Here is a 22,730-nt window from a genome sequence, read left to right on the forward strand (position 1 = left end):
AGAATGTTCTCAAGCATTTTGTACTTTTAGATTTAATTTTCTTGGTGTATTTGACTCTGTACAATGGAAATCAAGTTGCTGATTGTGGGTTCCACCCTCCTGAGCATCACTGTGCCCATTGTGGCTGGCTGGAAGCTGAGCTGTCCCTCCAGGCAGGCAGAGCAGGGGCTGTGGGGCTGCCTGGTGTGTGTGACACAGCCAGGGAGCTCTGGCTCTGCTCCCCCCTGAATGCACATTTCCCACTGGTCAGTAAAAACTGCTGCTGTTTGCCCCAAGTGTGTGTGTTGTGTATTGAAAGGTGCTCCCAGTGCCCACAGGTGTTTGGTGGGGATTTGCTGCCAGTGAGGTGTGAAATGCACATTTTGGTGTGGCACTCCCAGGGTGCCAGACCTTGCAGCTCTGGCCTGGTCTCTCATCCCTGCTGGTTTAAAACTGGTGTTACCAGCCTAGAAAATGACACTTCCTGAGGTAAAAGCTGTACAGTTTAAACCATTTTATCCAGTTTTGCTCATCATCCTGATGGTGATTTTCTGAATTTGGGGTTGATGTGGCTAATGGGGATTTCTGTGATGTTTAGCTCTGTAAAACTGAGGTGAGGCTGCTCCACACAGCCAAGGCAGTGTTGGTTTTCTCAGGCTCTCTGTGGGAATTCTTGGGATAATGTGGATCTAGAAATATGTGGGATAAGAGGGGGAGAACGGTGCCTAATGGGAGCATTTCCTCATCCCTGCTCTCTGCTGACTGGAGGTGGAGCACTAAACACCAGAGAATAATGTGAATGTTACTAAATTTGCTTTAATGCAGGATCACAGTCAATGGTTTATTATAACTCTTCTATTTAATTAACCGTAGATCATGTATTCAATGATATTCAGCCAAAACAATTGTGACCCTTTCTAGAAGTGTTTCAAGTCCTCTGAGTCATTGATTCTGTCAGATTTACCATTTTAGTCCAGAAAATGTTACTGAGTTTCTGGAGAACTGCACCAGTCTCCAGCTGGTATCTCCTCACTGCAGCCTTTTGCAGAAGTATTTACACAAATAAAGTGTTTGTTTATATTCAGTATCTCTGGAAGTAATTGAACCTTGCAGTGATTTTGCCCTCTGAAATGTGACACCCATTTTACACCAGTGCCTGAATGCCCTGTGTCCATCTCCTGAGAGCTGTGGGGAGGGAGGAGCTGGGATCTTCTGGGGGTTTGATCTGTTGGCTCTGAGCTTCCTCCTCTCTCAATTTCCTGGCTGTTTTGGGCATTTTTATTCAATCGCCATGGCAGGGAGGGTTTTCCTGGCTCTGCCCAGCTCAGATCTTTCTGTGCCAGGCTTCCCCTCCCTCCTGTGCCTGGTGTGTGGCAGGAGGAGCAGCTGCTGTCCCTCGGGTCAGGGGACAGTGGTGCTGCTCCTGCTGCAGCACAGGAGTTGCAGCTCTGTGGGGACAGGCTGGGGTCCAGCACAGCCCCTGGGACCAGGGGTGTTTGTTCCTGGGTCCCCAAAGGAGCTCCAAAGGCAGCCTGGCCAGCACTGAGCTGCAAGGTAAGGAATTGATGGAGGAAATGTGAGGGCACCACCTCTGTGCCCTGCTTCCCCTGGCTGTGGCTTTGGGGAAAACACAGAGCAGGAATTTCTTCCCTGGGTCGGCTCTGACTCGGCCACTCTGGGGAGGTGAAATCTTGGTGGGGTTTCTGTCCCTGTGTGCAGGAGCACAGTCAGAAGGACTCTTTGCAGTCACAGGGAGCTCCTCTTGCAGTCCCCGAGGAGCACTGAGCACCCCAGGTCCATCCAGCTGGAGAAGGCAGCTGCTGGTGGAGGTTCCACTGGCTGGGACTGAGCCTGAGCTGACTCTGGTGCTGCTTTTCCCAGAGCTCCTGCTGGAAGAGGATGCAGAGATCCCAGCTGGGGGAGGCTCAGGTGCCTGGAAATGTCATCCAAATAGTACAGGAGGTAAACAGGGAAAGGCCAGGGTGTGTTTGGGCACAGCACAGAGGCATAGCCTCCTGCTCACCGTGCTGGGGCTGCTTTTCCCTCCCCTTGAGGAGAGCAGAACCAGTGCTTGGGTTTCAGAAAGGGAAGGATTTTTGTTTGAAGAGAAGCTGTAAGGGGTTGATGGAGACAGGAATGATGCCCCTGCTCTCTCTCCAGGCTGCTCAGAGTGGATCCCCTTGCCCAGGATTTCCACTTTTAGGTCCCAGTTAAGCAATTCCAACTTAACCTCTTGTCAGGGTGGGACAGGGACACCTTGGCCCTGTGTGCCCTGCATGTGACAACAGGGCAGCCAAAGCCAGGGCCTGGAGAGCTCCCTTCAGCTCCTCAGCACTCCCTGGGGGTTGGCAGGAGATAAACTGGGGCTTTATTTAGGAAGGTTTGTACAAAAACTGGAAGAACTAAAAGCTTTGGTATATTTTTATGGAGTCTGTGTTATTAATCCCCTGCAGATTTCTTCCCTTTGGCCTGGGAGTGCTCAGAGGTGGCTCAGGAGCTCAAATGTGGAGGAAAGGGGGATCCTGAACCGGGGAAGGGTTCCCAGCTGCAGGTACAGAATGGAAATGCTCTCCCTGCCTTCAGCACTCTGAGCTGGGTGGGAATGACTCAGTGCCTGTGTGGGCTGCCTGCTCCCAAAGCAGCTCCTGGCTGGAGCTGCTCCTGCTCCTCATCTGTGCTGGGAACGAGCTGGACACGAGCTGGGCCCCATTGGTTCTGGGCACGTTATTAAGTCAGGCTGACACAAAGAGCCTTAAATACCTTCAGATTCTCCCTCCTCTTGCTGAGCAGGGCCAGCTGGGAGTGAACTCCACCCTAAAGCCACGATCTTGGGTGAGATGAGCTTTAGGCTGGAGATATCTGCAGTAATCCCTAAACTGAGGGTATTTGGAAATGTAAAAGCAGCATTTATGCAGCTAATGCAGCATTGCTGATTGTTCCCAGAGCTCTGGAGCCCAGCAGGAGACAGGAGGAGCAGATGAGGTACAATCAAAGCCATTTTCAGTCAGAGGCAAGGTGAGCATCATTTACCTGTCAGCTCTGCAGGTTTTCAGTGACACATTCCCAATGTTTGTCCTCCTTTGGTGGAAGAGACACCCCTGGAGGAGCAGAGTTTGCCAAAAAAGTGTCTCTGGAGCAGGGGATCCCCTGCTCCATATCCAGGGGACCCTTGGCTTCCGTTTCTCACATGAATCCCTTTGGATGGCTCTGATCCCATCAGCAGCTCCACAGGGACCTGGGAATCCTCCAGGTAAGGGGCCAGGACAAGGTGGGGGCTCCTGGACAAATAAATCATTATTGGGAATGAACAAATTCCTGTGAGCAGGGCAGGGACTGTCCCCTGTGCTGGCCCAGTTCTGGGTCCTTGGGCAGGAGGGACCTGCAGGGGCTGGAGCGTGTCCAGGGAAGGAGATAGAGCTGGGAAGGGTCTGGAGCCACAGGAGGGGCTGAGGGAGCTGGAAAGGGGCTCAGCCTGGAGCAAAGGAGGCTCAGGAGGGCCCTTCTGGCTCTGCACAGCTCCCTGGGCAGTTCCAGTGCCTGAGCCCCCTTTCCATGGGGCAATTCCTGCTGTGCCCACCCTGAGCCTGCCCCTGCAGATTCCCCTCCCTGCTCCGGCCCCTGGAGCCTCCTGAGGGGCAGCAGGGAGGTGGCTCCTGCTCCCAGCCTGGAGTGCCAGCAGCAGCAGAAATGAGCCCAAGCTGGAGTTCACTGCCACATCCAGAGAGGAGTTTTTATTTGTAGGAACAGCCACTGCAGCACAGACACTGAGCACAGGCAAGGACTGGCACCACCAGCCACGATGGGCAAAGCTGAACGGGGAGGCCACAGCAGCAGCCAGGGGATGCAGAGTGGGGCTTTCCAGGAGACCCTCCCTGTCCAGGGCGTTCTCCACTGCTGGTGGCACTGCTGGGTCACAGAAGCTGTGCTGGGATTGTTGGCTGAGCGAGCAGCAGCTGCCAGGTGAGCCCAGGGAGGCATCAGAGGTGTGCTGGTGTCCATCCTGGACAGGGACATTTGGTGTTTGGAATTTCATCCAGTTGGAAGGGGGGAGCCTTTCCCCAGTGAGAGCTTTTGACCATTTTGGCTGGTGAGCCACTGCTCCCATTGATAGAGCCTTGGGAATGTTGCTCCTGGGGAAACTGGGAGTTTATTTTAAATTAAAAAAGAGATCTTTCCCTAATGCACATAAAACAAAGGAGAAAACAATGCCTGAAGGACAAAGCAGAACCAAAGAACCCCTCCCTGTGCTGCTGGTTCCATCTCACTCCAGGAAATTTCACACCAAGATTTGATGCCCCTCAATGGGGACGGAGAAAATCTTTTTTTCAGGATTTCTTTGAGAAATTTGATACTTGAGGGGAAACCAAGCCAAGCTGTTCTGCAGCCTCGTGTGCCCAAAGCCAAACAAACCCCTGTGGGCACTTCCACAGATCACAGCACTGAAGCAGCCCTGGATGGTTTTTTCCAAATTTTCAATAATAGCTTTTTTCTCTCCACAGTTCTGGTGTCAAGAGTAAAATTAAATTGAGTTTTTTGGAAATAAAGCCCTGTAAAAACAGGTCATTGCCAACCAGGCCCCAGAGATGAACCAGGAGCACCTTCCACCACAAACACCAATAATTTGTCTTTCCAGCAGTCAGCAATTTTCTACCTCAACATTCCAGCTGGGGCTGTTTCTGCCCAGTGTCCTTCTGAATCCTACAGGAAAAGGGTGTGAAGCTTTATCAGTGACTTTGCTGTGGAAGAAATATTCAAAGAAGTCAGACACCATGGCCAGGAAGCCACTTGTTCTTCTCATGCACAACATTTCTCCTACTGAGCAACATTTTTGTTTGTTCTGAGCGGGATTTGTCTGTTTGCAGTAAATACCTGTCACATAGCAACAGAAATATTACTAAATAATAATACATAACATGTTAAGCTCCTTGGTCTAGAAGCTTTTAATGAAAAAACCACATGTTCCTGATAAAAAATAATAAATAATGTCAGCTTTTCTTTGTACATTAAAAATATCTGTACATGGTTCCACGATATGACAAAGTACAATTGTATTTTCTAGGCTCAGGGTGGCATCTTGGGGTAGATCTTCACCTAAAAAGGGTCGAGGCTCGTGCTCTTGATCCTGCATGAAAATCCTTTTCCCAAATTTGTGGAGTTCAGAGCCTTGCCCGCCCTTTCCATGCAAAGGGAGAAGCAGCCCACGAGGAACGTGGCAACACCAACATGCAGGAAGCAGCTGAGGACTGAGGTCTTGGCAAATGTGAGACTGGAAAATCTGGAACACTCCTTGCCTCGACTGGAAGTGACCGGCAACAGATAGAAAAATAAAGGTGGCAAAGGTAAGTAGAAGTCTCTCCTCCAAATGTAGCTAGAAAAGGATTTAGGTGGTTTGTTTCCAAGATGGCACTTAGTGATCCATTGGCTCTGGCTCCTGGCCAAGCTCCTGCTGCCTCAGAACGCCCAAAGTTTGCTCAGGGAGGGATGGGGACAGCTCTGGGCTCCAGGACACGTCCCATCCCCAGGGAATGGCAGAGCAGGGCCGTGGCTCTGAGCTGGGCTGGTCCCACTCAGCTCCTGGGCTCCTCCCGGGCCAGGAAACTCCACAGGGCAGGGCAGAGCTCTGCAGGCTCGGGGAGCAGCAGCTGGGGCTGGAACCAAAGGGCAGCAAACATTTCCTCTTGTTCTCCTGGAGAAAACGTGGGGCTGCTCCTCCCCTGGCAGTGCCCAGGCCCAGGCAGAGCCAGCAGGGATGGGGCAGCTCGGTGCCACCCCACAGCTGTGGCCTGCAGGGTGGGGTGGGCTGAGCAGGGGGCAGCAGGAGAGGAGAGGAGCAGCAGGAAAGGAGCATCAGGAGTCTCTGCACGGGCCGGTTGGAGCTGTTTTGGCCCTGGCTTTGCCAGGAATGCCTCACTGCTGGAGCAGGGCTCTGGCACAGCTCCAGCTGCTCCTGCAGGGACAGGGACAGCAGTCCTGACCCTCCCCGTGCTCCCACCCAGCTCCCACAGCTGGACATTCCTGGGAATTCACTGCAGGAAGCACCAGGACAATGCAGATGGATGGATTTTCAAGTGCTGCTGTCTGTGAATCCTTGGGATATCCTAAAATGCCTCTGTTCCTCCTCTTCTGGGCCAGGACTAGAAACAGGACTCTTGGGATTCGGGGTCGGGGTGGATGGGAAGCTTCTCTTGTTCCTGGTGGTGCCCGTTGTGTAACACCTTGTACCTGGCAGGGGAACACAAACCTTGGTCAGTGCCAGCTCAGAGGCCAAACTGATGGAAAATGAGATCAAGCAAACCCCAAAGTGTATTTAGGAGAGTGATTGTTCCAAATATCCAGATGCCACATTAAAAAGTGTGAATCCCTGCTTTGGGAATGAAATATCCAATGTGGAGCAGTCAAAGCAATCCCTGAAAACCAAGAAGCTGGTGGGTTTGGGGTGTCTGAGGTGAGCTGCACTGCCTGAGTGTGGGCTGAGGATGCTCCTGCAGGAATTCCCAGCTGGATGCTGGCCCCCAGCATGGCCAGGGCACTGAGTGTGCAGGTGTTTCCCTCAAACGCCCCTTGGAACTCCAGCACTTCAAACAAGCACCAGGAATTAAAAATGTGCTCCCAACGAGTCACAGACTGGATGTCAGAGACAAGCAGAGACATTTTGACCTCACACTGAACAGACTCCAACGAGACAGCCACAGAGAGAGAACAGAGCTGGAACTGAGGGACCAGGTCAGACTGGGACACTGTGGGACACGATCCACCCGGGACACCTCGGGAATGCCAAAGGCTCTGCCACAGCTGGGACACGAGAGAGCCCTGACACCCGGGGCAGCTCAGCACCATGGACAGGGACCGGGAGAGCCAAGGATCCAGGCAGACAGAAACTGGGATATCCAGGGATCCCAATGGACAGGGACTGGGATATCCAAGGATCCAGACAGACAGAAACTGGGATATCCAGGGATCCCAATGGACAGGGACTGGGATATCCAGGGATCCCAATGGACAGGAATATCCAAGGATCCAGACAGACAGAGACTGGGATATCCAGGGATCCCAATGGACAGGGACTGGGATATCCAGGGATCAAGACGGACAGGAATATCCAAGGATCCAGACAGACAGAAACTGGGATATCCAGGGATCCCAATGGACAGGGACTGGGATATCCAGGGATCCCAATGGACAGGAATATCCAAGGATCCAGACAGACAGAAACTGGGATATCCAGGGATCCCAATGGACAGGGACTGGGATATCCAAGGATCAAGATGGACAGGAATATCCAAAGATCCAGACAGACAGAGACTGGGATATCCAAGGATCCCAATGGACAGGGAGTGGGAAATCCAAGGTTCCAGATGGACAGGGACTGGGACACCCAAGGATCCCAAAGGACAAGGACTGGGACACCCAAGGATCCCAATGGACAAGGACAGGGACTGGCACACCCAAGGATCCTGATGGACAAGGACTGGGACACCCAAGGATCCCAAAGGACAAGGACTGGGACACCCAAGGATCCCAAAGGACAAGGACTGGCACACCCAAGGATCCTGATGGACAAGGACTGGCACACCCAGGGATCCAAACCTTCCTCCGTGTTCTGAGGCCGTCCCAGAGTGGAGCAAGAGCAGCAAGAGCAGGTGGTGCTGATTGTTAGAGGTTCATTAAGCTAAAGAGGAGTCATTGAGGTGTCCCAGGATGTCGTGTGGCACAAAGTGTCTGTCTGAAGCCTCTGGCAGTGAGTTCAACACTTCCAGCTGTTTACCCTGTGGGGAAAGAGGACTGCTAGCACAGGAGGGAAGAGCATCCCTGGCATCCATGGCTTGCTCAGGTACCAGCACATTGTCCCGAAAATATTCCCAACATCTCCAGGAGTCTGTTAAGGGAGTCCTCTGCTGCCAGGCCTTTGTGTTCTGTGGGGTTTTCCATACCCTGCAGCCTTTCCCTTCAAATGCAAGTTCAGGGCCCCCTGCCAGTTGTAAGGCACTGATTTAGTGCTGGATAAAAGCTGGGATTTTTACAGCCTTGCTTTGTTCTCACACAAAGTTTTTGTTCTCTCTCTTTCCATGTGCATTCACTGATCTCTCTCTGAAAATACACCTCATTTCTCAGCTCTTGGTACCTGTGGGGAGCAAGATTTAGAGAAATTCTCATCTGCACCTGAAATTCAGCTGCTTCCCCTGCAGGAACACACCTGGTGTGCCTCAGCCAGGGATTTATCCTACAATGCAAGGAGGAAGCAGCACTGGAACCCTCCCTGTGAGGGCTGAAGGCTTCAAGGGAAAGCAGCCAGGTAGGTGTGAGAAATAAATACATCTGAGGGAGCTGGAATATGTGTGCAGGGAAAAAAGAACATTAAAAGGGTTAAATGCATTAAGTAAATTATCTACAGCAAATTAATTGTGCTGTTTTCCTGCCCTGATGGGCTCCTTGGTGGGATTTGTGCACCCCCCAATAAATAAATTATAAAACAATAAATCCCAACAATGGGAAGGCCCTGCCCCTCCAGGGACCTGCTGCTGTTCTGAGCTGTTCACTTTGTTTGCTTTTCTCACTCTCCAAACTTCTCCATTTTCAGATATTTTCCCCATTTCTGATCTGGAGCAAGTCTTCAACTCCTCGTGAGATAAAACAAAGAAGAAAAAAGCAGAAAAGAGCAGACTCCAATTGATGTTCAATGCCCTTTGCTGCTTTTATCAGGGTCTGATCTCCCCACTGTGATATTGGCAATTTTGGGAGTGAGCATTCACTGCCTGTGTCTTCGTTTTCTCCTTTTCCACTTGCTGAAACCCAGCTCCAAATGAAACACTTCCAAACTCTTTTCTTCCTTCATCTACAAGCAGAAACTCCCCCAGGAGCAGCCACCATCCCACCTGGAACAGATCTCCAAGGAAAAGGCAAGTAGGGGATGTATCACAAACCTTTTGTTATTTGCAGGAGCACCCAGGAAAGATTTGCTGGGACCAGAGGAAAACAAGATGAAATTATGTAAAATGGATAAACTGGGAGGATTGCACTTGGCTTGAGCAGAATCCTACTCTCAATAATTTATTTTTGTACAATTTTTCTTCTCAACCACCTAAAATAGTGGCAGGTAGAAGAGGTTTTGAGGTAAAAGTTGGCTGAAGCCACATTTTAAATGGAACTGAGCTCCCAAACTGAATGAAGGATTGAAACTTTTCCAAGATTTGACAATTGTGTTGCTCCCCAATTTATATCTTTCCCTGCATTTTCCTTTCTCTCCCAAAGCGATTTTCCTCTGGAATATTTGCAGCACCACTGCTGGAACTTCACCCTCCCAGCTCGTGTCCTTTCCTCTGAGCTCTGCTGCTTCCAGAGGGACTTGCAAGAGCAAGAACAAATAATTGCTCTGCAGTGGGATTGTGGTGAACAATCACTTGGCAGAGGTTATTTCAGTGAACACATCCCTGAAATCAGTCTTGCACCATCTGCTCAGTCCCAGAATTATAAATTCTGAATTAGAAAACAACAGAATTCATAAACCACGACAGAAGTGAGGGGAAGAGAGAAGCTTCAGATGGATTTTGTGCTTTATCCCAGCCTGTGCTGGCTCTGCTCTGCTCCATTCCTGTGTCAGGAATGGGTGGAAAAGAGGTTTTTTTTTTTAATTTCTGTGTTTTATGGCAGCCCCAAAGCCCCAGGAACCAAGGCCTGGAAGGGCAGGATGGGTCTGGGAGGCAGCAGGAATTCCCCAGGCTGGAAGCACCAGGAGAGATCCCACAGGAGGAGATGCAGAGGGCCAGGAGCAAAATCAGAGCCTGTTCTCCAGGACATCAGGAATGTCCCCTCCTGCTGCCTGCCTGAAAGGGACTCCTGATATTTTTGGAAAACTGGGAGATGCCGGGAAACAGAGAACTGAGAAAAGGGTGACACAAAATCCAAGAATCTCTGGAATTCCCTATTTTAATCTGTGATATTTTTCCACTTTGAAAGAGCAAAACCCTCAAATCTGAACTCCGCCAAATGTCACAATGAACTGGGAACAACATGCATTGCTCCATTTCCCTGTTCTGCTGAAAAAATGAATCCACAGAGGCCAAATTATATGGAATTTCACAAAACATTTGCTTTTAATGCAGCTGCATGTGAAACTTCCACAAATGAGAGCAGAATTATCCCTCTCTCAGCATTCCCAGGTTCACAAACTCCAGAAAATTAAAAGCTTCCCAGTAACTCTGTAACCTCTGGGCCGAATTTGTGCTGCTCCCATCCCTGCAGTGAAGTTCTGCACTTGGCCATCAGCATAAAATCATTAGAGCAGGGTAAGAATAAATTGAATTATCCCATTACAGCCCAATGTGAAAACCCAGATCTTGGGAAAACGTTGGAATTGCTGAATTATTTACATGGCTCTGACAGCAATGTTGATTTTAGAGTCCTTTGTAGTCAAATCTAAACACAAATCTCTCTCTGTCTCATGACAAGTGTTTATTTTCCCACTCCTGAGCAGTTAAGCTGAATCTCTTAATTATCTTTAAATCAAATAATGCTGTTCTGACCTTGGGAGCTGAACTCAGCCCTCGTCATTCTTTGCTAAATATCAGGCAGAGGTTTTATAAAACATCTGTCTCCAGCCCACACCACCCAGCTTTCAGTGCACTTTATAGGATTTCTGAAGAAATCCAGAGTTAAAATTAGCACTTCTCAAGTAAGTCAATACTTATTTCTCTTGAATAAGAGGAACATTAAAAAAAAAAGATAAAGGGGAGATTTTTTTTTTGTCTCTGACAAATCCCAGGAAACAAAGAGAGCATCTCCCAATATGTTTGTGTCTCTCCTTTTTTCCCCCATTGTTCCATCATCTCTCTTTTTTTCTGGCAAACCAAGATTAAACCCCTTCCAGTCCCTTTGGTTTTGTGTTTGCAGGAGCTGTGGATCCTTTTCAAGGAGGATGTTTAGAAGTGCAGGCAAATAATAACCTGAAATAGGATCTTGAAATGAAATGTCCAAACCCCTCAGTATCTGGTTTCCTTTTGGTTTTCTCCTGCTGAATTTCACCCAAATTTTGTTTCCCTGGGACTGCAGGTGCTCATTTCCATCTTCTTTTTTAATCCTCTTTATTCCAGGCTCTACTAATGAATTTCTCTGTGGTCCTTTCCAATCCCCCTCACCACCATTGCTGAATTTGATCATTTTTCCCTTTTTCCACTCTCTTTCTGCTTTCAGCTGCTCCACCTGGATAATGTTTATAATTTTCCCTGTTTTCCACTGCAGGTTGTTTTGCTCAACTTCAGCTGAAAATCCTGAATTTGGGTATTATGAGGAGGAACTGGGGCTGGAAACCAAGGGACCCACACAGGAACCACGAGCTGGGGATGGCCCAGAGCTGCTGAGCTCTTCTGCTTTAGATTTGTGCCATTTTAATGTTGCAGGAGTTGATGTTTCCACAACAGAAGCAGCAATTTGGGCACCAAAGGACAGAAATGAAGCAAATTTCAGAATCAACGAGGAGCTCCTTGTTTGCAGTGAGTGAAATGCATTTGCTAATTATAAAGCAGGGTAAACAAATAAACAAATGAGAGAGGCCACGCAGGGGATGTGGGGAAGAGGAGCCCTTTCCCCTTTTCCTCCCATTAACTCCCTATTTCCATTTCTCTCTCGTTAATGTTAAGCTTGGCACTCCATTACAGGCACTAATTAGCTCCAGATTTTGGCCTCCAGTTCGTTTTTGCACCATAATTAATGCAACAGCCATAAGAGCCCCAGTCTGATAATGAGGAGAGCACTTGGAAGTGCTCAGACACAGCAGAAGCGCAGAGCAGCCCATTAGAGCAGCTCCCAGCCACCCCCAGATGGGAGCTGCTGGGTTTAAGTGTTTCAATTAATGAAACACAAGCAGGATCAATTAATAATATTCAAATGGAAGAGAAAGACTTATTTTTTTTAATGGAGGTTTCACCACTGGCATAATTACATCTTTTATCTGCTGGGGAAAAAAACCTACATTTGTTAAAGCTGTGGAGTGAACCAGTGGCAAAAGCTGGAGCTGTTCAGTGGAGTTTGTCAGGTTTTAAATGTGCCACAGTGGGAGAATCCCAGAATTTCAGGCTGGGAAAGCCCTCCCAGCCCATCCAGTCCAGCTGTGCCCTGTGCCCACCTTGTCCCCAGCCCAGAGCTCTGAGTGCCACCTCCAGGGCAGGGGATCCAAGCCTCCCTTTCAGTATTTACCAACTCTCTCCCTCTGGGAATTGATGGCTTTTCCCATTGAAATACCCAGTGGAAAATGGAATTACAGCTCGTTGAAATCTGGCAAATAATTCCCCCTCCTTCCCTGCTTTGTGTGTGAACAGCAGAGCTTTTTTTTTAGGTGTCAGAAGCAGATTTTGTGCCCAGCATCATGAGTTTGATAACAAAAGGCTGGCATGTGCACATTGTTCCTGTCACTGCTTTGGGCTGCTCAGGAGCAAATGGCACCAACTCCCCCAGAGCAGCTGGGTCTCCCTCCCACCCTGCAGGCTGAGGGGAGAGCTCTGCTCCCCAGAATGGCTCACCCAGCCCTCCCTGCCTGTGGTCCTGCCAAATCCACAGTTTTGTGTCCTGGGGACTTCTGTGCAGCCCCAAGGTGGTGCTGGGAAGCTGTGCTTGCCTTAAGGTATTTATTTAAGGGCTGAAAATTAGATTTTCTTGTAATGGAGTAATGACATAAAAATTAAATAACAAAATACCAGTTAAATAACAGTCAATTAAAACCTGTTAAATTTAATAAGAAAAAAACAATTTAAATTAATTAAAAATAACCTTGTGATGCCTTTAACATCTCAACTAGGACCTGTTGTAGGTTAAGCTCGGTAAATCTTATGCATCAATCTTATCAAAATTTTATTTGGCTGCCTTTCCTCAGGTCCCCATCCTGCTGAGAGAGCAAACACCAGGTTCCACTGTGCTGTGTTCAGTGGGAGTTTCTTCTCCCCTCTCCTTCTGTATCCAGATTTTCCAATTAATAATTCTATGATGCGATTAAAGGAGCACATTCCTGCCTTTGGACTTTCTCCCTTACAACCCACTGGGTGCGAATTCGTACAGCTCCATCCCTGAGATTGTGAACAATATTAATTAATTGTGAGCTGTGCTCCCCACTCCTCATCCTCTGCGAGCCTTTTATCAGGATTAAATGTCACACCACAGATGGGGACATTGGCAGTGGGTGCTGAATTTAATAAAATCTCCAGATCCTCCCTGCGCAGCCTTGGTTTGGAGCGCAGGCTGGGATTTGAGGCTCCCAATGAATCCCTGGCTCCTTCCCTGGGCAGTTTCTCCTGTTTCAGGCTGTGCAGGTTCCCAGCCAAGGAGCACAGCTTGCCTGGGCTCTGTTCCTTCCCCTGTTCCTCAGGAAGGATGATGCTCCCCTGGCTCATCCCCTTCCCTGCCAAGAGCTGTCTCCTAGCAGGGTCAGATCCTCTGCAGGAGGGGGACAGGAGCTGCTGCCTCATCTTGCTGTGATTCAGAGGCTGCTGAGCCCCCACTTTCTGTCACCCTGTCCCCAGACCTGCTGTGCTGCTGATCTTATCCCACCTCAGCCTCTCCAGGAGCTGCTCCTGGGGTTTTATTCCAATTAATCCCGTGAGGATCTGTGCAGGTGGTGCCAGGCCCTGCTCCCTCTGGGATTTCAGGGACCCTCTGAACCTTTCTGGAACCTGAGGAAAACCTTTTATTATTTTCCTCTGAGCCTCCAATCTCCTGAAGGAGTCCAAAAGAAAAATCTCAAGCTTAACATTTGAATGTGCCCTGTCCAGGGCAAGGACGGGCAGAAATCTGAATATAAGGCACAGCTTGTTTTGTGGGGAGGATGAGGGGAACCCAAAAAACAAGGGATCATAAACAAGCAGATATTTATTTATTCTCTGATGGGTTTGTATTTATTCTCAGAGTAAAACCAGCTCTCAGCAGCTCCTCTGGAGATCATTCTTTAGAGAAATTCCCTGCAGATGACACAAAGAGTTCCACTGATCAATTAATTGATTTTGAGCACAGCAGGAGGCAACCAAGGCCATCAAAACACCTGTGTGTGTGTAAACCCTTTATTTTCATATCCCTGCTGCTTACACAGGGTTATTTCTGATATTTTGTGCTTTCTTCTGGTCCTTCTGCAGATCTGAGTGTCTTTCAGAGCCACCTGTGAGACCCCACCTGTCCAATTCTTTATACATTGCCATCAAATTTGCTGTGCAGAGCAAACAAATAAGTTCAAACTTCTGAAGGTTGTGCCATCCCTTGGTTGCCCCTGGGCCTGTCTATTTTCTGCTCCAGAGGAGATGACACAGTCTATAAATCTCTGCCCTGGTCCCTGCTTTGGTAAATAAAATCTGCTCAGATTTATGTCTGCTCCTTCCTGAGGAAAAGCAAAGCAGTGATACATGTGGCAAATGGAACAGAAAATTGCTTTTCACCCATCAAGTTTCCAGTGTAATGCCTAAAGTTTGGGCTCTCCTACAGCAGTAACTGATCTCACAAAATAAACCCAATTTTGCAGCACAATTCTTTGTGTTATGTGGAGGCAACCAAAGATGTGCTTTGCCCAATAATTTAGCAAATGGCTTCAAACCATTTCAGGTTTAGGTTGGATTTTGGGGGGAAATTCCTGGCAAAGGTTTGATATTGGGGGTGGGAGCAGCCTGGGACAGTGGAAGGTGTTTTGGGGTTGGAACTGGATGAGGTTTAAGGTCCCTTTCAATCCAAACCATTCTGGGATTCTCTGATTCCAAGGAATGAAGATCAGGCTGCTGCCTCAGAGAGGAAGTGAAGAAAATTTGTGTTTATTTTGGCAGAGCTTTATCTGTGCTTCCAAGCCTCCAGAAATCCAGACTTTCACTGCTCCAACTGCCCAGGGATCCCTGAGTTTGGCCAGGAGAATGGGGCTGCTCCAGGACTAAACCCAACCCCTTGGAATCAACCTGGCTTCTGAAAAACAATTTATGAACCCAGCATCCCACCCCTTTGCTGAGCCAGTGCTGAATTGCTCCCTTTCATCCTCTCCAGCTGTAATTCATGTTGCTTAATTAATCTTAATTAAGTGTTGTGGGCATCTCTGGAGCTCAGTTCTCTCTTTATTTAATTACACTAACACACCATATAATGGTCTCTGTTTGATGGGATGTTTTGCACGAGAGTTTAATCCAGAAGCTGAAAGAATTAATTAGTTCTTAGAATGCCTCCAGAGGGTTGGGCAAGTAAACTGTCACAAATGCCTGGACTCTTCAGTGACCAGAATCCATCCCTGATGCTGCACACCTTGGGCCAGAGACACATTTCCCCTTGCTGGGGCTCTCAGATCCCTGTGGGATCTTCTGGAGCAGGATCAGACTCATGGGAGACAGGGAGATCTGGGTCAAGAGTTTACAGCTGGTTCCTGTTCCAAAAGCTTTGCCCCCTGTGCCCTGGCTGCTCTCTGCACACCCACAGCCTGAGCCAGCCCCCAGAGGGGATCAGCTGCCATGGGATGGGAATTCCAGCAGGGAATGGTCCCCCTGTTTGCCAGGGCTTGGTGGGAATTCCCTTCCCCAGCACCTCCTGGCACCTTGGCACATCCATGCTGATTTCTTTGCCCAGCAAGGCCTGGAGCTGCTGAGCCTCCTCCTCTTCTCTGCTAAAAAGAACCTGGGATGGCAAAACACAGAACCCTGCAGGGAAACTCTTGGAGCAAGGACAAAGGCAGCAAAGGCAGGGGCTGTCCTGTGACCCCGGGGCTCCCGATGCTCCTGTTCTGCTTGACAGCTCCACTTGTGAGGATTTTGTCACAGGATCTTCCCTCTAGCTGTGATTCCTTCAAGGCAGCACAGGAGTTCCACAACCCAAGGAGTTCCACAACAACCTTCCAAGGGTGGGCTGCTTAGGATGAGCACATTGAGCACCCAAACTCACTGCAGGAGTACAGCTCTTCCCAAAGACAGACAAGCAGAGCCTGACTGGCGTGCTCCCAACATTTCCATGGACTTTCTGCCTCTTCTTGGCCCAAGCAGGGAGGTGTGGATGCATCAGCCATCTCTTGTGGATCAGGAGAGCGTGATGATGGTTGGACACTTAAGTTCTGAGGGCCAACTTCCATCCATCCTTCAGGAACCGGCTCCACCCCAACAGAGGGAGATTCCAGGTGGGCCAGGCCCTCCCGAGCACGGCAGCTGGCAGTCCAGTGCTTATGGCAGAACCATTCCAAGAGCTATGACAATGACACTGTTGATAGCTCTGGAAATGGCGCTGCCATCGGCACCACGCGAGGCTCCGTCCCCCTGCTCCTCCTCGTGCTCCTCAGGGGGAAGGAACGAGGATGGAGGAGCAGCTTCAGCTCAAATCCCTGAAATCTTGAGGGAAAGGTCCCAGTGAGGGTGTTTGGAGAAGCCTTCAGAGGTGCTGGCTGCAGTCTGGGGCTGGAATTGTGCTTGGGATACAGAGCACGCACACACACACACACACGTGCCTGTTTCCCCTTTCACCCTGGGTTTAACTGGAATAAAAGGGAAAACCTCCCTCTCTTTCCTCATTCCCCCACGGCAGTTTTCTGTCCTTCCCTTTGGATCCCAGCCAGAGGTGCTGCCCAGCCCTGGAGCTCCATGTGCTGGGAAAAGCGCACGGAGCTGGCAGGACACCCGCTGCACCTGCCCAGCAAAGTGCCACCTACCCAGCTCAGCTCATCCTGGAGACACTGCCACTGAAGCACTGATCATCCTTGCTGCCCTTCCAGCCTGTTCCAGGCTATTTCCATTGGTCCTGTTCTCAAAACTGAAGGATTCACACTTTGGAAAGTTGGGCAGCCCCTGGTTTCTGCTGCTGAGACCTCTCTCCAAGACATCTCTTGTACCACTACAGGCAGAACTCCTAGCAGGGATCATCCTCACCACACCAAGGGGTTGTTGATGTAGGAAAAGAGACAAAAAGGAGCTTTTCCTTCTCCTTCCAGGCACAACCTGCAGCCTCCAAGGACCATTGTGGGGAAAGGTTTGAGTTACAAGTGGAAAACACTTTTTCTGATGTCTGAGGTGTTCCAATCAGCTGTGCTCCTACACCAGGCACTGACAACTCCACTCTCAGTGCTTCTAAGGCTCAAAAAACCCCCAGCATGATCTCCAATAACTTTTGTGCAGCCTCACCGAGGATCTCATCAATAACAGCTGCGACAAAATCAACTGGGGACACAAACAAGGACAAAGAGAGGAGCAGAAGAACAAGAAGCAGTTTTCTCACCCCAGTTCTGTCTCCAGACCAGGGAAAATTGGCCCAGATCATGGAAGTGGCATCCCATGGCACCTCTTCCAGTGCATTTTGATTTTTTTGTCCTTGCTCCTTGTTGTTTCCTGAATTGGAATAATTTTGCTGCTGTCCTGACCTTGAGGGAGGCATTTGTCACTTTGACCAGGGAAGTGTAAAATCCTACCAGACCAGATGGGAAAGGTTTTGTAACTACTTTGCATAGATATGATGGAAAAATCAAGATTTTCCTGTCTGTGCCCAGCAGAACCAGGGGAGAGGTGTTATGTCCAAGGGTCACAGGGTTTGGCAGCAGCTCAGCTTGGATTGTTCCAGGCAGAAGCAACAACTTCCCTGGAGAGCAGAGAGAGCAGCACACCCAGCAGAGCACACCTGCAGCCTCTCTCCAGTGCAGCTTTTGGGAAAATTGCAGCCAAGATGGGTCACAACAAAGGGATGGACACAGGGATGCTTCCAGAGGGGTGAGAGCAGACAGAAACACTCACAGAGGACATTTCACAGACACCTGGCACAAAGGACTGAGGGAATAACAGCTGAGTGCAGCTGCAGTGGAGACCTTTGAGTGCTCAGTGGAGCCTTAGATCCCAAAATGTGAGGAGTCCTGAAGTGCCCCTGAAGGCTGGACAGGGATTGGAATAACCTGGGAGGGTGGAAGGTGCCCATGTCAGGGGGTGGGACAGGTGAGCTCTAAGGTCTCTCCAACCCAACCCATTCCATGATTCTCTGTTTCCTGCAGGCCTGGGAGGGATGGTGGCAGCTCTCTCTCAGTGCTGGGTGTTCTGCAGAGCAGCTCCAGGGAGCAGATTGCAGCCTGAGCTCAGCTCTGCCTCCCCCTGTGCCCAGCCCTGCCAGGGGAAACTTCCAGATGGAGGGAACAGAAACTGCCCTGAGCTCTGCTGCTGTGAAGGAGCTGCTGAAATCTGTGTGCCTAATGAGGAATAAACAGAAGCACTGAAGGGAAAAGGAGAGGGAAGCCCCTGCCTGCCCCAGATCTGTTGGGATAATTCAGGTTGAGAGGGAGCTGTGCAGTGTGCCCAGGATTTGGGGCTGGGTGAAGGGATGGGTGCCTGGGGATGCTGCAGCTGCTGGGGGTGGCACTGAAGGGAGAGGGGCATTCCCTGTGTCCTGTCAGTCCCTGTGACTTGTCACAGACAGGGAGGCTGTCCCTGTGACCACCGGGATTTTCTCAGTCCTGGGGTGAGCCCTGCTCCTTTCCCCTGCCCTCGTTCCAAAACCATTTTGAGGAGGAAGCCAATCCCACACTTATTCCACTCTGCTGGAGCTGCACGTGTGGAAGTGCCTGGCCCTGGAGCATTCCCAGGGTGGCAGGAACACAGACTGTGTCCCTGGAACCTCTGAGGGAAGGGGAAGCCTTTGAGCTGTCAGGTTTAACCAACTTAAAACAGGTCTTGGACACTGCCAGGGATCCAGGGCCTCTCCACCCTCCCAGGGAAGAATTTTTCCTATTATCCGAACCCACTCTCTGTATCCTGCTTTTCTCTGTGTGCTGCCCATTGAGGAGACCCTGCAGTGCTGGTCCTTGGAGTGAGAACAACCGTCCCAAAGGGGAAAATCCCTGTTATCCACATTTCCCTGTCCAATGCCCTGCCAGGCATCCCCATTCCCCTGGGGCTGCTGCCTCCACCCCACAAGTGTCAAGCCATAAATCAGGGAGGGTTTACAGTGGGTAGCAATAAACAGTGAACAGACAGAGCTGCAGTAATAAAAGAAGGGACTTACAGAGCATGGTCATGGCTAGACAGGAGCTGGTCTGCTGCAGAAGAGCAGGAGGAGCTTGGAGACAGAGGAACAGCCACTTTTAGTGCAGGAAGGAGCAAAGACAGACACAGTGAGGGAGTTAAAGGGGAAAAAGGAAAAAAACACAGCACTGGTTAATTGGGAAACAGCCCCACACCAAACACTGAGCAGTCAATGGCATCAGTCAGAGCTACACCCCCAAACCTCCCGCTGAATGGAGCCTGAGTTTCACTTAGAACCACCTGAGCCATCAGCTGGAGTCCTTTTCTCCATAAACCATCCTGGGAATCATTCTGCTTTTCAAGAAAATCTCCCAACAGGGTTTTAGGCAGGAGTTCTCTGCTGAGCCTGTTTTCCAAAACCTCTCCAGCATTGCTCTGGAAGGGATTTGGGAGCTGGGTCCTGCCTTCCTCCCAACCATTCCATGAGTACTAAGCACCCCTCTGCTCTGAGGATCCTCCCTGGAGGAAGCCACAGCTGGCTTCAAACCAAAGTCCAGGGAGTTGTAACTTGGCAACTTCATTTGTCCCCATGATTTTAGCAGCCATGCTCACTGCTAAAAAATCTGATTTATGAGGCAGTGCAGAGCTGCTGGAGGTCCCTGGCTGGTGCTCCTGGAGTATTTTGACAGCTCCAATTTGTTGGAAATGCTGGGTTGGGTTTTTATGTTCAGATGGGAGAGCAATAGCTGAGCTCCCTGACTCAGTCTGCAGCGCAGGAGATCAGCAGTCATCACTTCACCTTTACCAAAGCTGGATCTAGGCCTGCCTGCAAGGATGAGCTTCAAAATGCCCCTCTGTGGGCTGCTGGTCTCCCACCAATCCCCTGGAGTGCAACAGGAAATTCCAGGGGTTCCTAAAACAGTCGTAACCCCTCCCTCATCCTGCACTTTTCTCCTGAGCCAGCAAGACCTCTAAACACTGCACATAGAAAAGAAAATTCCCCTATAAAACAGCAGTCCTGGGCTGGAAGAAATCAAATTTCAGGCAGCTACAATTCCTCAGAGTTAAACAGCTTTCCTTATGCCATGAGAGGATAATGTAGAGCTGTCCCTGAGACTGAAACAGGAGCCTGGGAGCTCTGTGTGTGCTGTGCCTGCAAACAGGAGAGCCCAGGAGGGAGAAGAGGAGGGCAGGGGCTCCAGGACAGCCCAGCTGGGTGCCCGACTATGAACTATGGGACAAGAAGAGCTCCAAGGTGAGCAGACACAATTTTACAGCCAAATCTCCCCAGGCAAACACATGTGAAGCAAAGCATAGAGGGATAGAGGGTTTTAAGGAAATTAATTTAGCTTGCAGCTTATTTTAAAGGATTTTATGGGCTTGTTTTAAAATTTATCAAGGACAAAGATCCTTTCAAAAACAGAGGAATTGGTTTGTCGCTGAAGTGCATCACTCATTTCCCTGAACCGCTGTTTTATGGGGTTCTCTCACAGAATAGAAGCATGGAATATCCTGAGTTCCCACAGGATCATCCAGTCCAGCCCCTGGCCCTGCACAGCCCCAAAATCCCACCCTGGGCAGCCCTGGAGCAGTGTCCCATTCCCTGGGGAGCCTGGGCAGTGCCAGCACCCTCTGGGGGCAGAACCTTTCCCAAAATCCAGCCTGACCCTGCCCTGGGTGCTGTCCCTGTGCCAGAGCAGAGATCAGAGCCTGCTTCTCCTCATTCCTACAGAGGCTGTGCCCAAGGAGGGATTTGCAGGGATGCCCAGGAGCTGCATCCCTACCTGGGAGGTGGGTGGGACACTCGTGCAGGATAAAACATCCCCCCTCCAGCTCTCTGCAGCTCTCCTGGCAGCACTTGTGGCACTGTCACTCCTAATTGCTTCCCTGCCTGCCGAGCAGTTGCTTTGTGCAGTTCTTGTCTCAAAAGCTGGCTCCAAGTGTTATGAAGTGCTTTCAGTGCTAATAAACACCAGCTCTGGTGCTGTAAAAGCCTGTCACAAAAGCAGCACAGGGCATGAATCTCCCTGAATGCATTAATGTGCCTTTAATACATCAGTGGAAAGTGGGACTGCTCCTGCGCTCTGACAGATCAATCTGTGATAAAGTTACTCATAGATATCATTAATGTGAGACATGACCAATTTCTTGATTTTTTGCTTGAGTTTCCCCGTTTGGCTCTGCTTTGTTTCACGGAGCTTTGCAAAGGGATAAATCCATATTTTTTCCTTCAATTCTTAAATAAATCTCCACAATTTATTGCTGTGCATTGCACTTAAACTGTTGTTTATGTGTTTTTCCAGAAGTGGCTTTGCTTCAGTGGTGGAAAAAGCACTGCCAGGACTCAGAGCTTGGAAAACACGGAGGTTAAAGGAATTGTTGGACTTCATTTTGAGAGCGAAAAGGATTTCAGAGTGGGAAAAGGCTCCTGTGTGGGTGTCACATCTTTGGGCTGTGACATCATATCAGGGAAAAGTATTAAAAATATGGAAGGGGGTACCCAGGGAGGGTTGGAGTGCCCATTAAAAAATTGGAAGGGGGTACCCGGGGAGGTTTGGATCCCCATCCCTGGAGGTGCCCAAGGAATTCCTGGAGGTGGCACTCGGTGCTCTGGGCTGGGGACACGCTGGGGATGGGGCACAGCTTGGACTCGATCCTGGAGGGCTTTCCCAGCCTCAGGGATTCCACGATAACACAAACACTCCAGAGATAAAGCAAAAAGCTCTTTAGTGCCACACGCTCCGCCGTTCCTGAAGCGCTTTGATGGCTCAGAGGAATGACACAAATTAACAGGCTCATTAACAACCCTTCTGCCAGATCCTCAGCAGCAGCTCTGAAGGGCTGTCAGTGACAGTGGCAGACACAATCCTCACTCGGGACGTGATTGACTTTGACACCACTGCCAGGGAGGGCTGAATGAAGCGAGATGGGGATTCTGGCTGCTCGGAGGGGAAACAGCAGCAGAGGGAGGGAGGAATTCCGGATGAACCACGCAATGCTCCTGCTCCCAGCCCAGAGCAAGGAATGGGCGCACAGCCAAGCCTGTCCCAAGGATTACTGTGCAAAACTCATTTCAGACCTGGCCTGCAATGTGGCGCTGCCTCCAATCCAATTTAAGGGCAGCCCAGCAGAAGGCCTGGGCAGGAGTCCCTGGGGAGTTCCCCAAGTGCCTCCTAAATCTGGTTACCTGCATTTCCAGATGCTCTTTTCTGGTGCCTGCAATGGTCTGCCACAGCCCCAGAACAGATTAATGGAGAATGAGGGCTGGAAATCATCAGCTCCTGCAGGAGCAGCCTCAATCAGCTGGATTTAACAGGGATGGAATATTTGCAGGGCAGGATGTCATTCCCACATTCCCATAGCAAACGTGCAGCTTCACTGGTGGCAAACCCAAAGCAGGGCTGGCTCTGGATCAATGCCAGGCCAGGTCACCCACTCAAGATGCACTGAGCAGCAGATAGTGGCAAGGATCACCTCTGCAACGCCAAATAAATCAAACCAAACCCTCAAATGCCAATTTCCTGGTTTGAAATGGAAAGCTGAAGGTGCAAAGATGCTCAGAGCTGCCCAAGAGCTGGGCTCACAGGTGGGTGAGCCTCACAGACAATGGGAAGGATCCCAAAATTGGCAAATTGTTAAAAACCAATCACATCAGATGTGCTCAAAGTCCTTGACATCTTCCTGGAAATACCAAATTTCTGGCCAAAACATCTTGGGAATAACGAGGTTTTCTCTCCCACAGTAATTCCAAAAGCCTTAAAAGCAATTTTAACAGCAACAGGGAGCTTTTCCACACTGTGACTTTACAATGGGGTGGTGCATACAATGCTT

General features: G+C 49.8%; 1 protein-coding gene across 5 annotated transcripts in view; it reads right to left on the minus strand.

Annotated features, from left to right (window-relative positions):
- Positions 1–5,830: 5,830 nt before the first annotated feature.
- HTR4 (5-hydroxytryptamine receptor 4) overlaps positions 5,831–22,730 on the minus strand; it is a 62,686-nt gene continuing 45,786 nt past the window's right edge. For 3 of the 5 annotated variants that reach the window (XM_058035035.1, XM_058035031.1, XM_058035032.1), the window contains one exon: positions 5,831–6,201. In XM_058035035.1, the coding sequence (XP_057891018.1) occupies positions 6,114–6,201 (88 nt within the window). In that variant the 3' untranslated portion in view covers positions 5,831–6,113. Of the gene's footprint in view, positions 6,202–7,566; positions 7,746–18,939; positions 19,016–22,730 lie in introns of all 5 variants that reach the window. The other 2 variants (XR_009115282.1, XM_058035033.1) reach the window with 2 other exon arrangements.

This window comes from Melospiza georgiana, chromosome 15 (genome assembly GCF_028018845.1).
Source record: "Melospiza georgiana isolate bMelGeo1 chromosome 15, bMelGeo1.pri, whole genome shotgun sequence".
In the NCBI taxonomy this organism is placed as follows: domain Eukaryota; kingdom Metazoa; phylum Chordata; class Aves; order Passeriformes; family Passerellidae; genus Melospiza; species Melospiza georgiana.